The 21,413-nt window shown below is 38.3% G+C and overlaps 1 protein-coding gene across 3 annotated transcripts in view; it reads right to left on the bottom strand.

Annotated features, from left to right (window-relative positions):
* Positions 1–20,588, bottom strand: part of PARN (poly(A)-specific ribonuclease) — a 62,639-nt gene extending 42,051 nt beyond the window's left edge. The window contains exons 1-18 of one of the 3 annotated variants that reach the window (XM_069809961.1): positions 20,473–20,588; positions 19,989–20,066; positions 19,019–19,098; positions 17,067–17,134; positions 16,891–16,972; positions 16,036–16,096; positions 15,169–15,334; positions 14,893–14,958; positions 14,080–14,118; positions 12,106–12,148; positions 11,370–11,450; positions 9,179–9,235; positions 8,041–8,118; positions 6,826–6,869; positions 6,291–6,333; positions 3,601–3,676; positions 1,270–1,380; positions 1,114–1,183 (exon numbers count right to left, since the gene is read on the bottom strand). In XM_069809961.1, coding sequence (XP_069666062.1) covers positions 1,114–1,183; positions 1,270–1,380; positions 3,601–3,676; positions 6,291–6,333; positions 6,826–6,869; positions 8,041–8,118; positions 9,179–9,235; positions 11,370–11,450; positions 12,106–12,148; positions 14,080–14,118; positions 14,893–14,958; positions 15,169–15,334; positions 16,036–16,096; positions 16,891–16,972; positions 17,067–17,134; positions 19,019–19,098; positions 19,989–20,066; positions 20,473–20,491 — 1,262 coding nt within the window. In that variant the 5' untranslated portion in view covers positions 20,492–20,588. The remainder of the gene's footprint in view (positions 1–1,113; positions 1,184–1,269; positions 1,381–3,600; positions 3,677–6,290; positions 6,334–6,825; positions 6,870–8,040; positions 8,119–9,178; positions 9,236–11,369; positions 11,451–12,105; positions 12,149–14,079; positions 14,119–14,892; positions 14,959–15,168; positions 15,335–16,035; positions 16,097–16,890; positions 16,973–17,066; positions 17,135–19,018; positions 19,099–19,988; positions 20,067–20,472) is intronic. The other 2 variants (XM_069809962.1, XM_069809964.1) reach the window with 2 other exon arrangements.
* Positions 20,589–21,413: the final 825 nt, after the last annotated feature.

Here is a 21,413-nt window from a genome sequence, read left to right as displayed (position 1 = left end):
TGTGATAAATCCTATGTTAAAATGAAATTATGCTAATCAATTCTATCATCACCTTCAAATTCAAATCAAGTGGTCACTGCGGGTCCATGTTCAATCTAAGGAATGTACATACAATTTATAACATCTGCTAGAACATATGGAGTTACTGCCTCACATGTCTCTGTCAAGAGAATCACCTAACTGCTGTCACTATAGTAATTTGGTTTCCAGACCAATGAAAGCTGAAAGCCATTGATCCCAATTATTCCCTCATTTGTGTGGCCCACCTGAAGCTAAAATAATTAATTTTGCCAACTCCTATATGATAGGGTTTGAAAGGATGGAATTTCTCCTGAATTTAAACAAACAGACAGACCAAAGCACTAGCAGCTTTTTAATTTCAACTCCTTTCCCTTTATGTGACAGGTTATACTATCTTTAGAAGCTTCATAAGGTAAAATCTACAGATTAAGTATGCAAAGAATCAAATCTGTGCATAAAGACTTCCAGATTTCTCAAGTCTTACTTCAATTTGTTCAAGTAATCTGCATGAAGATCCAATTCAAAAGCAAAATACCGATCATAGCATCATCCCATTAACTACTAACCATATATGTTTATTATACCTTCTTAAAAATGGGTTACCTGATAATGTTAATACAACAGATTTGTGTTATTTGGATTGATATTACAGTAGGGATATTTCAGTTTTTCCAGACAGTTAAAACTAAGTATACTAAACAATCACTAGTTTCTGACAGTGTCCTACAACATAAAGAACACCTGACCAGTTTTTCTTCAGTTCTACTATTCCCAAAGCTTATTCCAGAAAGAACTTTCTAAATTGTAAACATATTATCAATACTGGCATGGACAAGGCCATTAAAGCAGTCCAGGTACTCTTCCAAGTATCCTTTTACAGGTTAGCAGAAAATAAATCATTCTCTCCAACAGAAAAGGTATTTACTGTACAAATTCTGGCTTCAGCATTACTAGCATGAACCAGAAAGCCAATCAAAACTGAAGTGTAAAGAAAAATGCAGTTAGCCATTGATTCTGAGGCTAAAGATATATATTCTAAGGCCAGTAATATTTCCATGTTTTAGCAGGTCTTTTAATACAAAAACTACTTACTTGTTAAAAAAAGGTTCAATGAGTTTTGATCTAGCAGACACATGGTTTTTCGGAGGACTGAGGAAGGAACCTGATGAAAGACGAAGAAATACAGTATGTAATAAGCAGCTACAGACAGTACTAAGGAGAAAGTTTAAAAAAAGACTACATAGATACCTAGGAAATTAGCCATGGAGATGAAGCACAGTCCAGTAATGTAAGCATCATATCCTGCTTCGTGAAGTTGTTCAGAAGCTGTATCATAACTTGGAAACCCTTCTGCACTTTCTGAGGACAAAAAATAATTTGTAAACATGTTATCACAGAAGCTAAAGGCAGCCCTGTATGCTTACCCACACATTTATTTTGTCAGAGCATAACATCATTTAGGTAAGTTTACATAATTTTCAGAATTTCTGAAAATTCAGAAGTTCTGAAAAAAACAGAGGTTTTTTTTTCATTTTTAAATAATAATAGGCTCCTAGGATAGGAACTCCTTCCTATTAAAAAGCTATTAATCCACAGATCTACTTAGCCAAAATGGAGTACTAACGCAATGACAGCAGGATTCTCCACACAGCACATTTTTTTCCTGACTGTCTTGCATTTAAAAGAACAGACACTCAGGCTAATTGAAAACTCTACTATTAACCTGTTTGCTAACCATCCAGTTGACCTATGGTCAGATTTTTCAAGGTATTTAAATGATGGAAGATGGAACTAAGTGATGAAAGGATGTCTTTACTAACAATCATGCTTGGTGTTTATGTGAAGACCTTGAGAAGTATCCCTTGAATCACCCCTTAAAGTGGAAACCTTGATAAGCACTTCCCTGAAGTGTCTGAAAGTGCCCAAGTCTCAGTAACAGAGAAACGTGTGCACACCACACTTCTTTCTTTATCATTTAAATTTTTCCCACTCCCAACATCAAAGTTATTTCACATCTGTAGCTACTTCTCAACCTCTAGAAAGCTGGCTCATTTTCCTCTAGAAGTTATACTGAGAATAGGACTGGAAGAACAAAAGTTAACTGTTTAAAAAGCCAGAATCGTGACCCTTACGTTAAGGTACAGACTGAAAAGTTCTGTCAATAAGTCAAATCAATAAATTAAGTTCCATTTAATTTACTGCATTCAACCTAGCAAAAGAAGCTAAAACAATGATGAAACATACCCAGGATTTAAAACAGTGATAAAGAAATACTAGCATAACTTATACAATGGAAATATGTAAGCATATATCATTGTTGTATTTTGCAAAGTGAAACTTGAATCCAAATTTTATATATAAAACTAGAGTAGCAAAACAGCAGGCCTTTTTTCAGATGAGCCCTTGTAATATTTATTTAAAAAAATAAAGTTGTCTGAGATTCAGACAACATTAAGCTATACTGGCCGAGCTGAAAAGGACATTTCCTAGTGCTTTTTTTTTTAAATAGATACATATCCAAAAGAAAACACAAATTAATAGTTAATGAAAGTATTCTAGTATTTTTAAACATGCTTTGCTTTGGATATTCTGAACTATATCAATCATCTTTGATTAAATATTAACACTTCTGAGTCAGTTAATTGTTATGGCCATACTTTGCTCAAAAAAAAAAATAAAACTGGTAAAATTATTATTGTACATTACATCAGCAAAATGTAGCACTTGTCAGCTGCCAAATTATGTTACATCCCGAGAAGAAGCTACAGAGGCTATGCCAATAAAAGGTCTGCATGCAATTACCGTAGACTCCATATGCATGGTACCAGTTAGGTCTAGGGACCAAAAGCTCCTGCTCATTGTCCAAGAAGACTGTAGAATATCCATCTTATTATCTCTACTGTTACTACAGCTTAAGTGCATCTGCTCTGCACAAGCAGCAATACAAAAAGTATCACTCATCTTGTTTTTGATTAAGCGTTGAGACTTTCCCTTTCAACACACTCTACTGTTCAGTATTGCCCTCTCCTTTCTAAATCAGCAGCTTAAGCAAAATTCCAGAACCTTGAGATAAGCTTGCCCTTTGATTAAATATCCTTTTTCCTCAAAGCAAAGAAAGCTCTAAAGGAACTTTAGTAATTTGTCAAACACATACAACTAGTCACTACTGTGTAAGTTTTCTTGGTTTTGTTTGTCCAAGTGCCTATTAGAGTCCTCTGGCTTTGATCTGAAGGACAATAATCACCAAATGAAACAGTTTTAAAACAATTTCAAGTTACTCAGCAAAAATCAACCTAAAAAACCAAAATGCCATCATTAGAAGATGACGACACTGCTGTTCACTGAATAAATCCATTCTTCCATTATCTGAAATAAAGTGGAACGATTCCTACTGACTTCCACTAATAGTTATATTTAGAACTGCACTATATGCACTGCACTGAAGTCCCTATCATCAAAACACTAAGTATTAATAGGGGAATTTACATTTCAGACCAAGAACAAAAATAATCAAAACACTTTCTTTCCTCTGAAAGAGGAGAACATTTCAGAAATAAGACCGTTTTGATATTGCCTTACCAACTTTAGGAGGGCTGAATGGAACCTCTTTCAAACGCTTTTCCAGTTCTGCAAGGGATGTATTATTAATGATCTCCTGCAAGAAAAGACATTATTAACTGCCAGTGCCAAGCACATTTTCCCTGGAAAACGAAATCAAATAGGATAAAATGAGTTATTTACTGTTGCCACCCTGTGTTCTCTAAGGATTTATACAAAGCCTCATTTCAAAATCATACACCAGAGAAGTCTGTCAAGACAAGTTTTAAACAGTTAACTGGCCTCACTTGGAACATAATGAGTCACAAGCATTTATTAATACTCTTCAGAATTCTTGATGATGAATTATGCCAAAGTAATATTTCTATTTGAATCTGGTTCCATGCATGGTATATGGCAGGGGAAAACACAGCACAAACAGCAAGACAAAATAACCTAAATAGCAATCATAATGGTTGAAGGCATTCAAGGTGATTATTTAAGTGTGCTTGCTGACTGGATATTCTTGAATAGTTTTATAAGTGTAAATACTGCTGATTTAAAGTAATATAAAGTGAAAGAAGCCTTACAATCAGAAAGCTGCTCCTACACTTCAGCTTAGCTAAGTTCCATTAGTGAATCTATATACGCATATGTAAGATGTCACAAAAAGGTATACAGATTATTAATTTCTTCAAACCAAATTTCTTGAGTGCACCCTCAGCAAGTTTACAGACGACACCAAGTTGGGAGGGAGGGTTGATCTGCTGGGGAGTAGGGAGGCTCTACAGAGGGATCTGGACAGGCTGGATTGATGGGCTGAGGCCAATTGTATGAGGTTCAACAAGGCCAAGTGCCAGGTCCTGCACTTGGGTCACAACAACCCCACGCAGCGCTACAGGCTTGGGGAAGAGTGGCTGGAAAGCTGCCCAGAAGAGAAAGACCTGGAGGTGATGGCTGGCAGCTGGCTGAACATGAGCCAGCGGTGTGCCCAGGTGGCCAAGGTGGCCAACAGCATCCTGGCCTGTGTCAGAAATAGTGTGGCCAGCAGGAGCAGGGAGGTGATCGTCCCCCTGTACTCAGCACTGGTGAGGCCGCACCTTGAGTACTGTGTTCAGTTTTGGGTCCCTCGCTACAAGAAAGACATTGAGGTGCTGGAGCGTGTCCAGAGAAGGGCAATGAAGCTGGTGAAGGGTCTAGAGCACAAGTCCTATGAGGAGCAGCTGAGGGAACTGGGGCTGTTTAGCCTGGAGAAAAGGAGGCTGAGGGGAGACCTTATCACTCTCAACTACCTGAAAGGAGGTTGTAGCAAGGTGGGTGTCAGTCTTTTCTCCCAAGTAACAAGTGATAGGACAAGAGGAAATGGCCTCAAGTTGCAGCAGAGGAGGTTTAAATTGGGTATTAGGAAAAATTTCTTTACTGAAAGGGTTGTCAGGCATCGGAACAGGCTGCCCAGGGAAGTGATGGAGTCACCATCCCTGGAGGTATTTAAAAGACGTGTAGATGTGGTGCTTAAGGACACGGTTTAGTGGTGGACTTGGCAGTGCTAGGTTAACGGTTGGACTCGATGATCTTAAAGGTCTTTTCCAACCTAAATGATTCTATGATTCTTCAAGCTCTTAATCAAATATACTTTGTCAATCAGTACAATGGAAAAACATACAGAATCAATAGCAAGAGAAAACAAAAAATCTTACACAATCTTTCTTAAAGTTGCCTGAAATTTTTGAGGACCAAATTTCTTTTGGTTCTAAATCAAGACAGCTATTTACAGTTATCACTAAGTCTGCAGTCTGAAAAGTTATCAAGAACTCAGTACATGAACAAGCTCAAATGATGCATTATATTGGCATCCCAAAGCACCATTTGATAACAGTAGCCTAAAACCCAAACATCTACTGTAGAAACTACAAATATCAACATAACTGTACAAAACATAAAACTTGTGCAGGATCATTAGTTTCAGAATATAAAAGCCTCTGTTCTTACTACAGTAGTACGCGAGACAAACCTGAAACTATCTACTAAGTACATTTTAATGAGGTTTTCTGTTATGCAATGCTGTAAAGTCAGAGAGGTATGCAGAAAGATATATGCTGCTTCATCCATATTTAATTAATTCATTCCAAAGGCACATAGGAAAGCAAGAAAGTATGATCCCTTATCGCAATAATTCTTTGGAAGAATAACACTCCCATTGCAAGAAGTTTTAAGAGAAACCTGTAATTTTTTTCTCCAGCTGACTACCTAGTGATTAGCAGGCCACAATAAAGCTTAACGATGATGTTCAAGTTTCTTCTAGACAAATCTAAGTCATCATTCACAATATTCTAAAGCTTTGACTATACAAGCAGCTTCCAGGTCCTATTTGTTCACGAACAACGCTTTTTTTCCTCCTGAGGAGACATGCAGTCATGTGCTATTTACAAGACAGAAAATCTGCTAATCACATTTTTAAGTAGAAAAAAACTGTACATATTTTGGAATTTAAAGCTGCTAAGTTACCTTAAAACTGCAACAAACACAAAAGTCACTTGTATAAAAGTAAAAAGTTGTATTCTAAAAATTTGTAAGTTTAGATAAGGGATTAAGAAAAATCGTTCTTTTACAAAAAAGGAGCATCACAGAAAACATTGTTAGACATTTTTCTCTAAAAATAAATCATGTGTTTCAATACACACTTAATGCAAACTTGTATCTTGAAATCATTCTATAATATTATATTAATTTACCTTAAAAGGTTGTGTACTTGCCATCAGTTTAGTATCCAATAGCCTAGAAACAAAGCAAGAGCTAAATAAGTTGAAATGGAAGAACATCCATTTTGCCAAATCCTCAAAAACATTCTGGTGTATTAGCTGGGAAACAGCAGTTTCACCCTACTAAAACATTACTCTCAGATCTTAGAGCAGCCAAAACACTCCTTGGCTTTGTTCAGCATGAAGAAAAAGGACAGCAACTAAGCAATAGCGAGAGATGCAAACAATAAGTAGCAAATAAATCTTGTTCCAAATGTAGTGCAGATTCAAAACACCAAACATAATGCCACAAGCAAGTGGGTAGCAAAGCTGCATCTTTTGCCAAGAAGTAGAACAACAGCTTTACTCTTCTGAAAAAGAGACGCTACAGAATACTTTAAAAACTATATTTATCTAACTTGTTCCCATTTTTATTTCCAGTAACAGCTAGGTTACAAGGCTAGGACAAACAACATCAGCTTGCTAAAACAATACTAGAAACAGTTGAAAGTTTGAACTAAGAACTTACCGGGGAAAGACACATGATGTTACTTCCTTGAACTCACTTAGGTCCTAATTTAACATTTAACCAGAAGATAAAATCCAAATAAGTTAACTGTTTATCAGTCTCAATATGACAGACAGCAGTAGCTACAATTATCCAACCAGCTTCTAGAACTGAGACACACTGACTGAACTCTTACCTCATAAGAGATGTATCTGTCAGCATTACCATAAATACAACCCACAATTACATAGAACTACAGACTAATTATTTCTGATTTGTCTGTGATTTATAACAGAAATGTTCTATCACCTCCAACACCCTATCCTATTATACAACCCAGACTACCTCTAATTCCAGCTGTGCTAACAGTTCTACTTAAATGTTCCCATCATTTAATATGCCAATGGAATATAAGCAGTCAGTCCAGGTGGACAGTTGACTGCCTACAGGTTTAGATATTCCAAGTGTCAAAAGTACAGGAACAACTGACAACTTTATGTTCCAACACTGTCCAAACAGGTCCCAAACTACTTCTCCCATCTCATAATCAAGTCTTTCCCATAACACCCACAAAACTTTGAGGATTTCAAGTAATATAACCATAATGTGGGCCATCTTTCCAATGAGACCTTTGGCTTCTTCAGACAATGTCCTCAGTGCCAATACATTGCTTAGTTTAACTAAACTGTTAGACTATTGCAGTCATGAACTGTTAGACTGCCCTACTGCAGTCACGAAAGTATGCTCCCTCCTATTATTCAGACATTCCACCTCTTTACCCCAATGAACATCATCCTGCTACAAGATTTCTTACCATTCTATTAATTGTACTATTACATGAAAACATGTATCCCCATTTTGTAAACTACAGGGGAAAAGTGCCACACAATAATGCTAAAGCTCCAAACCAGTATCTTAACAATTCAGTTAAATTTACCTGCCATTATCCAAACAGTTTCTGAAGGACTAAGAGATATGAGCAGAAACCACAATTCAATTCCAATGTTTAATTTGAACACTTAAAAAATGTAAAGGAGCAGAATTCAATCCAACTAAGCTTTCTACATGAAGATTTAAGAAAATAATGCAATAGCCCAGAATAGCAAGTGTTCTTTTTAAAATACTTTTCTGTAGACTGTCATATGCTTCCATTCACAAGAAAGTTTGGAGATAAGACTCAAGACAAATACATTAAGGCTTTTTTTTCATCATCTGAAAGTTCAGAAGATTACTTACATCAGGTAGGGGACAATAGAACTGGTGTATGGTATGCATAACATCCAATAGCATATTGTGCCCAATAACAAGCTTGCCCTGTGAAAAGAACATTAAATGTTAGTTACACTTCCAATGACAGCCATTGCAAGGGCCATATGCGAAAAGCACCTATCCCAGATGCTAGCCAAGGGCAACTGGGAACAAATACAAATCAAACTTCCACATTTGCTCTCTGCCTGCCCCACAGACTCCTCTATCCTCTCAGAGCACCCACTCCTTTTTCCTCTAGTCCCAACCACTTATCACAGCCCTCAGCAGCAGCTTGAAATGTTGAAAAGATGCACTAGAACAGCTACTTACAACTTGGTTTCCAAATGTAATCTATTTAAGATTGAAGTCAAGTGATTTCTCAGTCCTTTTCATTTAAAATTTGTACAACAACTCACAATATATTCTTTACGTTTGTAAATACATGATAGTTATTAGGGGCATGATCTGGCTTCTCACAGTGCAGAATCTTTCATGGCAGATGTTATACAAGCACGTTCCTTCTTGAAAAAATACAAGAAATTTTTTGAACGTTAACTTTGATTCATTTGACATGACAACCTTTTCAGCTTCCCTGCATCCTCCATTTGCTAAAGAAAACAATATGCATATGTATTTTTTTCTACACAGCAGGCTGATAACAACTACTTTAAAACAATTGGGATGAAGGCGACAGATGTAGAACTATAGACTATTTTAACTATGTAAGTAGAAGAGAACCAGATGACCTTCTCTGATTAAGCCTTTAACTGCCAGAAAAAAAACCAAAAAAACCCCAAATCAACAATCTTTTCAGGACAGAGGAGAAAAGCCCTCAAAGCTTAGTTACTTAAGAGAATCTTGTTAAGAGCCCTAAGAAATTGGTATTGTTGACTCTTACAGATAATGAGGTTGTTCATGTCATTAGTTTAAGAGCTTACTTAACCTACCATACTCAAGCACTGTAAAACATGAAGCAACATCAACTGAACAACAACAATAAAAAAAAAAAAAGACAAGCTACTTTAACTTGTATTTCATCTTATCTTCCAAAATGTTACAGCAAAAGAATTCTTTGATTTTTTTTTTTCTTACAACCAAAGGTACATTAAAAATCATGTTAACTTACAGAATTAGCAATGGCATGAACTACTCTGGAAAATCCTACCGCATCATTCAATTCTTCCTGTAAGCAAAGATTCTGACATTAGTGAAACATAAATACAAATATTGTCAAAACTGTACCTGCAAACTGGCAGACACACCAGTTTGGCTCAAACTGTTTCTCAGACGTAGCCAAGAACAGACCACAGAGAAAATATCAGTATTTGGAAGATACACAAGTTCAAAGCAGGATGCTGCTGACAGAATTCCACTGTTATATGTAGCTCTAGTTCACTGTACAGTAGGACAAGTCACAAGCTATTGTGGTGGGTTGACTCTGGCCAAAAGCCAAACACCCACTCTGCCTTTTGTTCACTCCCCTTTCCCAGGGGATAGAGGAAAAAAAAAAATTTCAAAGGGAAGGCAAGAAGACTTGTGGATCAATAGGATCAACACAATGACAGTTTAGTAAGAAAAGAAAAGCTGCATGCACAAGCAAAGCAAAACCAGGAATTCATTCACCACTTCCCATCAGCAGGCAGATGTCCAGCCACTTCCCGGGAAGCAGGGCCTCAGCATGCTTGAAGGTTGCTTGGGAAGATAAACACCATAACCACAAACTTCCCTCCCAACCTCTTGACCACCCCCCCAGCCTACTTGCTTTTGGAGGAGGGTGGAAGAGAGAGAGAAAGCCTTGACAATGTGCAAGTGCTGTTCAGCAGTAGCCAAAACACTTTTATGGTATCAACACTGTTTTAGCGACAAATGCAAAGCACAGAAACACATGGGCTACTACGAAGAAGTTAACTTCATCCCAACCAGACCAATACAGCTGTACTCAGTTCATTGTCAATATGTCAATATTGTCAATCTTCAATAGAGCTTAACAGCTATTAGACTGCAAACAGCTCAAGAAGATATTAAAATTAAGCTACATACCTTCAGCCATATTTTTTACACACATTGTCATAAGATGCAACAGGTTGAATCCTGATTGTTATTTCTATTAAATCAGATTGTATTTTTATGCTGACATTGAGATTGGGGAAGAAACATTCCTCACTATTTATATAAACAAAAATAAGAAGAAATATTATACAACTACATTATACAATATTATATAATGTGAGTTACACATTTTAAACTGACTCAGATTGGTTCGCGGGGGGGGGGAATCTGACCACAGCATCTGTTTTAGTTTCACTTAAAGAATTTGTAACAGATTTTTCTTCTTTAGGTCTAAGGAAGTAATTTCTGCCTTGCGTTATCTGTCTTTATCCAGCCAGAAGTGAAACTCAATAAAAACATTCACTGTTACTTTAGTTCAGCTCTGAATGCCACTAGTCAGAGTAATACACCTATAAAGACCGCTTCAGAAAAATCTACTGTAGTAGTAAATTAACCCTAACTTGCCTTTTGGAAAAAGAGATGTCACATTTGTTGAGGTCTCTGTTAGGTATCTCTTTCCCTCTTAAGAGGCACCCTGTATGCAAGTATTATTTGCTCCACCTAAATTGACTTTGTCTTGAAACATGTAAGCACAAATCACAAGAGTGTAATTAAGAATTCCCACAATTCAAGTCTTATGACTTCTTCAAATTTGACTCAGAGTCAGTTAGCAAAAATATCAAGTCCCATAAACAACGATGAGAGTGCCTGAATATACCAGACATGACCTTCCAGTCAACTTGTTACTACAGTAGTCGCTTGCAGTATGTTTCTATCAAAAAAAGTCAGCTGACATATTAATAGTACAGGACATTTTAACTCGGACAACTAAGAGCAAGCAAGTTTTGTAACAGACAGTGAATCCAAATAATGTGAAAACTTGCTTGAGAATTTCTGCAATACTTTTTGCAATTACTATTGTTATACAGCACTAATAAATGCAATAAACTGATGTTTCCTTTTACTAAACCATGCTTCTCTGATAGAGCAGATGCATATATGGAGGAATTCACTGCTCCAGAATATTGGTTCAGTATTCTACACTTACTCATTCTTCAAGATTTTGTACTGTCTTGCTACTCTTCTTGCTCTATTGTAAAGCCTAAGTCATCTGGTAGAATCTGGAGGATCAATTTCAGACAACAGCCACAGCCAAACAAAAGCAAAATACTACCAAACCCTATCACGCAATTTTGCAGAGCTGATTGAAGTCATAGATTCTCCCCCTCCCTCTTTTCACAAAAAGTAATGAAATGGAACTTACTTACCTGTTCTTTTGCTTGTTTCTGCTGTTCTCTTCTTTTTCGTTCTTCTTCGTTTACCTTACTAATAACAATATATCTCTCCTTCTAAAATAAAAAGTGTATAGTTTGAGGAATGACTCTGAGAAGTTCATATTTAAGACCACTGCAAGTTTCTGTAAATTCACATTGTAAAGAAAATGAAGTCATACCTCAGCAGCAGTTACTTGGCAACATGACTGTTTCTATTGTAAGCACCACTTTATCACCTACTCCCAAAAGCTTACTTTAGAAAGCTGCATTAGATTCATCCACCAAACCTAACTTTTATTAAATCCACTTTTTACTTCTGAGGAAAGGCTATCAGCACCTCCTTGCAAATAGTGGATTTCAAGTATCTTTTGAAGCAGAGATTTGTGCTGGCAAGTGGAGGATACAGCATGTGATGCCACTATTTCTCCTCTAAGATCAAGATCTACTTTTCATGAATATTGAACATCAGATGCACTACACCTTAAAATACCTTTCAGTATCCTTTTAAAAATATAATAATAATATTATGCCACACAAATACATGCTTACACTTCATATGTTGGTCAGATTTAATGTTTAGAAACTAATTCATTATGTTCCATTTAAAACGCTTTGCATTTTGCATAACAAAGCTCAAGTTAGATCTACAAGTTAGGAGAGTTGGTAAAATCGAGAAATAAAATTTCCTTTAAAGAGAACAGATGTTACAGGTAGTAACATGCCTAGTTACCTTATCTGACTCCAGAGTTTCAACATGGATACCTTTTGGATACCTACATCAAAACAAATGAAAAGTAAAAGTAAGTAGTTATTAATTTGGCATGTAGCACATTGAAACCACAACAGTGATTCGGTAATTTCATGTTTCATTATTCCTATAAGTCTTAAGTGCAAAAGAACTATTAAAAGTTCCTTTTTAATTTAAAATAATGGAATATTTGAAGCAATAGGCTAGTTAAATTGGCCTCCTTAAGTTACCTAACAGTAACTAGCACTAAATTGTATTTTCTTATGCAATTTCCCATCCTATTGCTGTGGAACCTATAACTTCTTATTTTAGTACTATTACAAGTAAACATCATCTAGATATTTCATCACAATGTAGAATCTCTCCTTTCAAGAAATCCAAAACCAAAACACTGGTGAGAAAGCTCTCATTTACTTGCAGCCACAAGACAGCTTCTTTGGTGACTGCATGCCTTTAATATGTCACTTATTCTAGGATTTATAAACACCCCTGAACTTCCTGCTAACAGTAAGCTTTAATATGAAATATTAATACAAATGTCATTACCTCTGCTACAGGGTTGCATCACTACCACAATCACATTTAATTACCAAAGTACTACCATACACAGAACCACAGAGCATCCAACCGATAGCAAGGTCAGAGAATATCGTCTTTCACTGCTTAACAAGTAGATATTACTCTGATCTTCCCATTATAATAAACTAACCAGAATTATATAACCACTGCAGAACCAGCATGTTTCCTTCGTCCTCTGGCTACTACTAAAACTAGTACTAGAGAACACACACTAGAATACTGTCGTGTCCTCTCCACCCTGACTTTTCACACAATTTTGAAACTAGACCTCACTTTCAAGCTGTTTCATGTCACAGACCTTGGATGCATCAAAACACTATTGCACAACAGAACACTTCAATAGAGAAAATTACCTGTGAAGAGTTCAGGACACAAGGCCAATCAATAACCTCACTGTTTTCTGCTTTAATTATCTCCATGCTGACTTCACAATTTTGCTTTCTCTCACCAATATATACACACAGTGTACACAGCTGTATACGCATAAAGCAACACAGCTGAATGTTAAAAAAAATATACAATTCATGAACACACTCTTCCATCCACCGAAAGAAGATGCAAGATTAAACGTCAGACAAAGGTAACACTATGTGCTACTGGAAACTGTAGATATTCTATCAATATATTAAAAAATTCACACAGAAAAATTCTTGAAAACACCTCTCTCTTTTTCAGATCAGTTCTCAAGCTCACTTCTTGAGATTGCATTTCATGGAGAGAAGCTTTATTTTATCCACTTCCAGTGTAACTGAGTGCCAGATACTGTTGCAACACTAAATTAACTAAATGTACAAAAAAATATTTCCACTGTATTTTCCACATTTTACTAGTGCAATCAGAACAATGAAAATCTCATCTCAACAGCCTTATAGTTTCTCCTAAGGCATTAAGAGATATATTTAGGCAAAGATGAGGGATAAAGTAAGCCAAGAAAGAAGATAATTACTGCTAGAATTAGGATTTTTAAGTCATCAAAACACTTATCCTTGGCATCTAACAGAAAACTATAAACATACCAGTACCTACTAAAGAACTAGTAGTTTTTCAAGTAAAGCCCACAATCTGTATAAGCACATGCGCTTTCTGTTCACTAAAAACCTGTCAAGTTGCATTTGTTACATAATTCTAGGCTGTGCTGTTCTATTCACAGATTTTAGGTAGGAATATTAAAGTAAATACTAAGCTTTAAAATATTCAAATGAATCATCACAAACCAGTTTAATGGAATTTATCTTCAGAACATTATAAAGTCTGCTCTTAAAGGAAACAAAAAATCTAAATGAATCACCTCTGAGGTTAAGTAGATCAGATCTTACCCAGATTTCTTATAAGAAATACTAAAAAATATACAGTAAGGCAGTATTACCAGTAACTTACTTCCAGCTCAAGGTCTGATAAATTAATTTCCTCTGAAATCTAAAATCAAAAGACATTTGTGTTACTAACACTCCTCTTACGAAAGTGTTTCAAAGTAATAATGCTCAGTTAAAGCCAGCTCCATGTTCATTTTAGAAAGATTTTTAAAGTACAAGTCACTGCTACCAGAACCTATAGGCTTAGAAGGGTTTTACTGAATTCTGACGTTCAGTTGTCAAGCTGTAAAGGCACTTACACCATTTTGTACAATTATCCACATACCATCTCATAAGCAAATATTCTGTAGTCATGATTACTGAACATAGATACAGTGATGTTACCTTACCCCCAGCTTCATAATGTTCTAGTATTTCTAAGTTCTTTTTTTTTTAATTTTTTAAATAACTGCACTCTCCAAACATCTAGACTCCAAAGCTAAATAGACTGTGGGAAGGAGACCTACTAAAAACAGTTTCAATACATAGTGTCAACTATGAATAACCAAAAGCTCAATAGGTTTGAGAAATTTGTTTATAAAATCCATAACCAAGGTTTACGGAGCAATTCAGCAACAGCAAAAGGAGGCTCACATATGCAAGACGCTTCTTGGCTATACTTAAATATGTTGTCACTACATGCAGAAGTTATGGCTCATAAAGCAAAGTATGACATCTATATAAATTATCATGTTTTCTCAACGTACAGAGATTAGTCAAATGTAGATTTTGCTACAGTTAACCCAAATAAAGATGTTGTTGTTCTTTGTCACTCCCCTAACTCTATACAGCCAAAATAAATAATTTTTTTAGAAGATATGTAATTTCAGAAACTGACCCTGTGCATGGCTCCAGTTCCAAACTTTCATTTTCTTCATTCTTTAATAAGTCTTCTATCTGTTCCCTGGAAGAAACAGATGATTTGCTTCTATATCTACTGTTTTCTTTTTATGATGTTTACAGCTCTCCCCAAAAGACAAGAAAACACTTCATAACAAAGAGAGAAATATTTCACAACTGCTGAACTAATAAAAACAGCTTCAACATATGAACATGTCATTATTGTTTATGTTTTAGTTTCAACAACATCAGAATATTAATCAATTTTACTTACACTACTTTCTCAATGAATTTTTTCTGATCTTCGGGAATTGTTACAGGACACTTTGCGGCATTAGGAGAAACGTATGACAGAGATCCTGCACCATTGGCCTGAGAACGTTTTTCATCATACTGTTCCCTTAGCTGTCTTTCTTCTTCCTGATTTAAATATGGAATTCCTGAGAGAGAGATTTAAAAGCTCATCATAATTAGAGACAAATTAGGGATGTATGATTTAGCAAAGCCTTATTACTAACCAAGCATTTGCCAGTGTTACACCTCTGAAGGCTCAAAACATACCCTTCCCTTTCAGTCGTCTGTTCTAGACGCCATTCTTTATCTGTGTCTACACAGGCTTCCTTCTAGCACATGCCAGATTAGCTGGTACCATCGGACTCTTAAGACCTACATGCCTCATCCGCACAAGGCAGAAGCTTGAGGAATGCAGAACTGTAGATCACAATCACAAAAATATTTAACACTCCTCTTCCTTGCTATCTGTATCACTTTAATAATGGACTGCAGCAGCACTTATTACAATGCACTGATACCTTTTCTAAAATGTTACTACTGATCCATTACACAGCTACATAACTTCTTATTCTATCTATTTATGTTTAGCCACCAAAAAAAATAAACAACCAAGCACTCATCTAAATAGGAATTCTATTCTGTTGAATCTATACAATGAATTTTTGGAAAGGGAGTAACTATCAGCACAATTATAGATCAGGTAAAAATAATTCTAAGAACTTCATTATGTGTTAAGAGAGTATCATGAATGGCTGCCTTTTTCTTTTTGCAGAAAATGAAGAAAGATGTCATCATAAATTTTGCAGACACTGAAAGAAAGAGAAAAAAAACCAACAAAACAACTCACCGTTGCGAAAAACTTTATTAAAATCAAATCCTTGGTTTGCTAAAAAATCTATACTTGAACTCTGCAACAAAAGAAAACAGCTTCACAATTGGCAAGAGTATCTGTGGCATAAAAAGATCAATTCAGTTATTTTTACACTTTTAAAGAAATTATATGAAGTCCAAAGTCAAGAGCGACCAAGTTTGTGACCCTGAAGAAGCCAGAGAGTTTAGGCTATGCTACTCTTGCTATTTATTTTCAACTTCCATAAAGTACAAGAACAATAAATACACTAAAGGCATAAAGCTGAAAGAATGAGCTGTGTGGAGAGAGGAAACTAAAGAAAGCAAAATGTAGTTCAGGAGAACAAATCTGAGAGCAGAAAAATGCCAGCAATAGCCTGGGAAACAGTGAAAGTGAGATAAGCAGCTGGGAATAAAGGATCAAACAGAAAAAGCAAGGGAGCAGGAAGTCAGACAAGAAAGGGGGAAAAAAAAGAAAAGAAAACAAAACAAAACAAAAAAACAAACAAAAGAAAAAAAAAGAAAGAAAAGAATCATCTTGCCAGGTTTGGAACGTTATCTCCAACTCCAGAAACCACACAATGTAATGTGTGACAAGATTTAAAAACTTAAGTCAAAGATATTCCCTTAGAGCTCATTTTTAGGGATTGCTCTTAACTGATGCTTATTTCTTTTATAAGAAAAAAAAAACCAAACAAACCCCGGAAACTTATGTTTTTCTGCCTCTTAAGCTGTTAAAAGAACCAACCACTTCTCCCTCTGCAATGATGTAGAGTCTTCCTGGAAATATTTTTTGGAAGTTTGCTGCAGGTGTACCTTAACCAAACAAAATCAAACTTGTTTTTCTACTAACCTGACAGACAAACTTGACATCTGGTGAACTTCTGTTAAAGGGTTTTGGAAAAATATAGAAATTAAATGACTTCATTACATACCTGTGAAAAAGATGAGTTGCATGTCAGTACAGCTTATCACTATTACTTTGCAAATTCCTCAATTAAGAAAACAAGGAATAAGAGAATAACATACTTTTCTTCTGTGTGATCATATTTAAAAGTGCAAAGGCCAAACTGAAAGAGCAAAAAATCCATGGAATGCTGGAAAGGAAAGGAAAACTTTGCATGAGAATAAAAATCGTACAGATTTAAAGAAAACTGGGGTGCATCCACAATAAATATGATTTTGCTGTATTTCAAAATTAAGCAAATCTGAACCTTCTTAACCAACGTTTGTTCTGTTGGTAATTTTTACATAAATACACCAGAGTTTTTCAACTAGTTTTCATCCCCATTTAATCATCTTACAATTGCCCAAAGATGATTTGTAGCATGCACTTCCATTCCGTAAACAGACAAGAACATCTCTCTCTCCACCTGTTGCTCACACATATGAGATGCTGCACCTAAAGCAGCTGTCAGTCTCCTCCTCAACATTCATTTACATTCCCCATAGTGTGGGAGCAGGGTGTGAGGGACACTGGCTGTATATAGTTTTCAAATACACATAATAATACATTTAATATTCTTCTAACTCATGGGCCTAACAGTGGATAACGTGATAGATGTACTAGCATAGTCACTAGGCACTTTATCATCATGTCCTCTAGTATTTCACAATTGTTGGATCAATATTGGAAATGTTTTTAACACCACTGCAAGTGTACAAGAAAATAAAAAAGCGCTGTGATCTCATTCAAAGAGTCATTCCTCCTGAGGGCCAAACACCCATTTTAAACACAAAGAACACACAGAATTATTCAATACTATCATAGAGAAAAAATAATGGGTGGCAGCAGGACATAGAAAATTAGTCCTCTTGACTATAAAGATCAAAAATAACAATAATCAAGTTAATTTATTTTCTGGTAAAAGTTAAGTTTTAAGAAGGTGACAACAAAGAATTTGGGGCTAGCTTCTAATACACCAGACCTCTTACAATGAACAAGAGAGACTGATTGTGCGTGCAGAGCCTGAATTGTCAGCTACCCTGAAGGACTCAAAGGCTCATATTCATCCAGGTGAAGAAAACATGGCATCCTCTAGCTTCTTGGATGCTCTTCAGAGACTGATCTCTACTTTTATTGTCTCCTTTAGTGTTTGGGGGTTTTCTTTTTTTTTTTTTTTCTTTTCTTTTCTTCTTTTTTGGTAGTTTTTGGGGTTTTTTGGTTTTGTGGTTTTTTTGTTTGGTTTTTTTTTTTTTAGCTACCGCCTCCTCCCCTGTTTTTGCCATTTGTTGTCCTAGTTTCTCAGTAGGAACACTAACTAGTCATTCCCTCATCCTGCAATGTCTCTTAACATAATATTAGGAAACAGTGTTTACTGACTCCTTGGACACTTCAGGAAACAGCATGTGCTGAGATGCTTAGGATTTCCCTTTTCTGATTCCTTTCTCTTACGGAAAAACAACCCAAACCCCAAAACCAAACACCAAACCCACAACCCAAGACATCACAGTTTTGACCATTTGAACCTCACACACCATATGTTGTCTCCTGTGGTCATTTGGCTATTTTTCAAAACTCTTTCCACATCCTCTGGCACCTTTTTTTTTGTGTGTGTGTGCTGCAAAGAGGAAGAGGCAGTGGTGGCAGCTGGCATTTAAGTTTTGTCAGGGTAAGTACATGCTGGCAGGGGAAGTAATTTGGGAAGGACCCTAGTCCTGCTGTCACTGAACTTCTCTTACCCAGTCTCCCTTTGAACCGATAAATTTTAACACTCTCAACATCCTTTAACAAGTTCTACACATCTACTAACTCTTGCATGAGGAGTCATATGTGTCTGTTCTGACCATGACTTCTGCAGGTTTAATGCAACACTTCCCACTTCTTGTTAGTGGAGACAATGAAACAAGCAATCCCCATCTGCTCTACGTAACTCAATTTTACAGACCTCTGTCATATTTCCCTACATTGTCTCCATTCTGAACTAAGGAGTTCTCATCTTTTTCCAGCATCTTCATTTTATTCAAGGTAAACACTTTACCTTTTTAAGTTTCTGATACCTTTCTTCTGGAGTGTCAAAGCCATTGGTTAATGCACTAACAGAAGGCCCATCACTGATCCCTGAAAAAGTAGAACGTATTTTGCTTTGGGTGAGCATTTAAAAATTAGCCACAGCAAAGAAATGCAACAATTTAAGAAAAACGTTTTCACTTAAAGTACATGTTAAGATTATTTCAGTTGAGAAATATATCCTACTGCATAAAAGTATGCATGTTAGTGTAAAAGCCACCCAGATGGTACAGTTCTAGCAGTAAAGCTCTGCGGCAAAAGCTCTGTTGCTCTGGTTCCTATTCAACACAACAGTAACATGAAAAGACCTACTAGTAACATAATGTTGATGGGTCTTTACGACACAATGCAGGATCAAAGTCAAACTAAAAACGGGAAGAGTGCTGTCCGCAGATGTATTGAATGGCTTGGTCACCTTAAGCCGTACATAACAACAACCATATTTCCACAAGCTCCACATCTAACAAAATCTAATCTTGATCACATTTATGTGTCATGGTTGACTGAACTCTGTATCCCAAAGCACTTATTAAGGCATCTCTCTGATGCACAGACCCTCTGGGTTTTACCAACGTCAAAGTTCTTACTGCTGTCTTTCCCTGTCCAAACACTTGCAGGGCCCCCCTTATTTATCCCAATCTCTTGGTTTCCTGATACATATAAAATCTTTCTCTTCTCCCTGAGCTGCAGCTAAAAATCAATTAACACGTTAAAAGATTACTGCGGGGAGGGAGCAGAAGCAGCAGAGTATGATGTGTATCTTCATTTGACCAAAACCTTGCTATCACACATATAGTAAGTGGTTTAATCATTTTGCGGTAGCCTCAGCTTTAGCTTCTTCAAGCCAACACCGAGACACCGTAGATGAGCAAACTCGGGCACCCGGGACCCCGCACAGATACTGCCAGCGGTTCGCGAGCACCAAACAGGTGCGACCGTACCTGAAAACTCCCCATCGATGGCCAGGAAGTCCGACTCCTCAATAGCTTCGTACACTTTGTTTAGGTTATCCTTAAAATCTGCGGGTAAAGGGGTAAAACGCACCTGAGGCTACTGACGACTCCCCACCGCAGCCCGCCGCCCCCCAGGCGGGCAGAGGCGGCCCGCGCCCGCCAGCGACGCCGTGGCCGTGGCCGTGGCCGTGGCCGGCGGGGCCTGCCGCACCTCAGCCTCGGGGCGCGGGCGGAGGCGCACCGCCCCCCCTCCCGCCGCACCTGCCCCCTGAGGGCCGTCCCTCACGGGCGCGGGGCGGAGCGGGGGCCCCCCGCGCCCCCGGAGGAGAGGCTGAGGCCGGACCCCGCCGCCAGCCTGGGGAAGGGCAGCGGGCGCGCGCCGGGGCGTCCTCTGCGCCGCCGGCTCGGGGGCTCCCGCCGCGGCCGCGAGGCGCGACCCGCGCAGGGCGCGCGGGGCCGGCTGGTCACTCACTGCTTCTGATCACCTCCATCCCGCGCGCGCGCCCGCAGCTCGGCCCGGCTCGGCACCGCCCGCAACCTCCGCCGAGCGCTTCCGGAAACCGCCCCTCCCGCCCCGCCGCACGTGAGCGCCCACGTGAGCGCCCGGCGGCGGTGGGCGGCGCGGCCGCCATTTTCTCCTGGGGCGGTGCCTGGCAGCGGGCGGGAGCGGGTTAGTCGGCGTGCCGGTGGTCTGCTCCCGCGAGTTATCCCCGGGCGCGGCGGCTGAGGAACCGCTCCCGGAGCGGAGGCCTGTCCGCCTACGTGTGAGCAGCAGCAGACCCGCTGCTGAGGGCTGCCAGGCCTGACAAGTGCCCCTCAGCTGCCTGCCGCGTCCTGTAACGGCGGGGAGGACGGCCCAGCCAGCCGCTGCACAGCAGAAAAGCTGTAATAGGGCCGCCAGCGGAAGGGGAGTCGTGAGACAGCTGCTTTTCTGTGGGGTGAAGTGTCGCAGATGTTGGAAAACACGGTCTTTGCCTTTCAGACTGGAAAGGCAGAACCAGCACCAGCAGGAAAGAAGGAATGGGAATTTGCTGAGGGCAGTGGAGAACCACTGGTGATTATGCCTCAATGATGAAAGTCCGGAGGAACTGGTAGGCTGGCTGGAAGTATTACAGAAGAAGCGTTTGTCTTCCTGTTAAAATGATAAAACCAGCACTTTAACGCCTCATTGTAGAGTAACCATAAGCAAAGCTCAACGCCCAGCAAGATGTCCTCGCACCTGTGCTGTGGAAGGAAACCACTGCCCAAGGGTCGACTGCCCAAGGTGTTGCACAAGAGCAGAAAGCAGAAGTTGTGGGCAAGGACAGTATGCAGAGTTTACCATATGTGCTGCAGGTCTAGAGTTCACGCAGCAGGTGAAGAGCCTTTTCTAGAATTCCAGCAGAATGGAAACAAATGGAAAATTGTCCATAA

This window comes from Haliaeetus albicilla, chromosome 22 (assembly GCF_947461875.1).
Source record: "Haliaeetus albicilla chromosome 22, bHalAlb1.1, whole genome shotgun sequence".
Classification (NCBI taxonomy): Eukaryota; Metazoa; Chordata; class Aves; order Accipitriformes; family Accipitridae; genus Haliaeetus; species Haliaeetus albicilla.
This window is presented reverse-complemented; position numbering and strand designations above follow the sequence as displayed.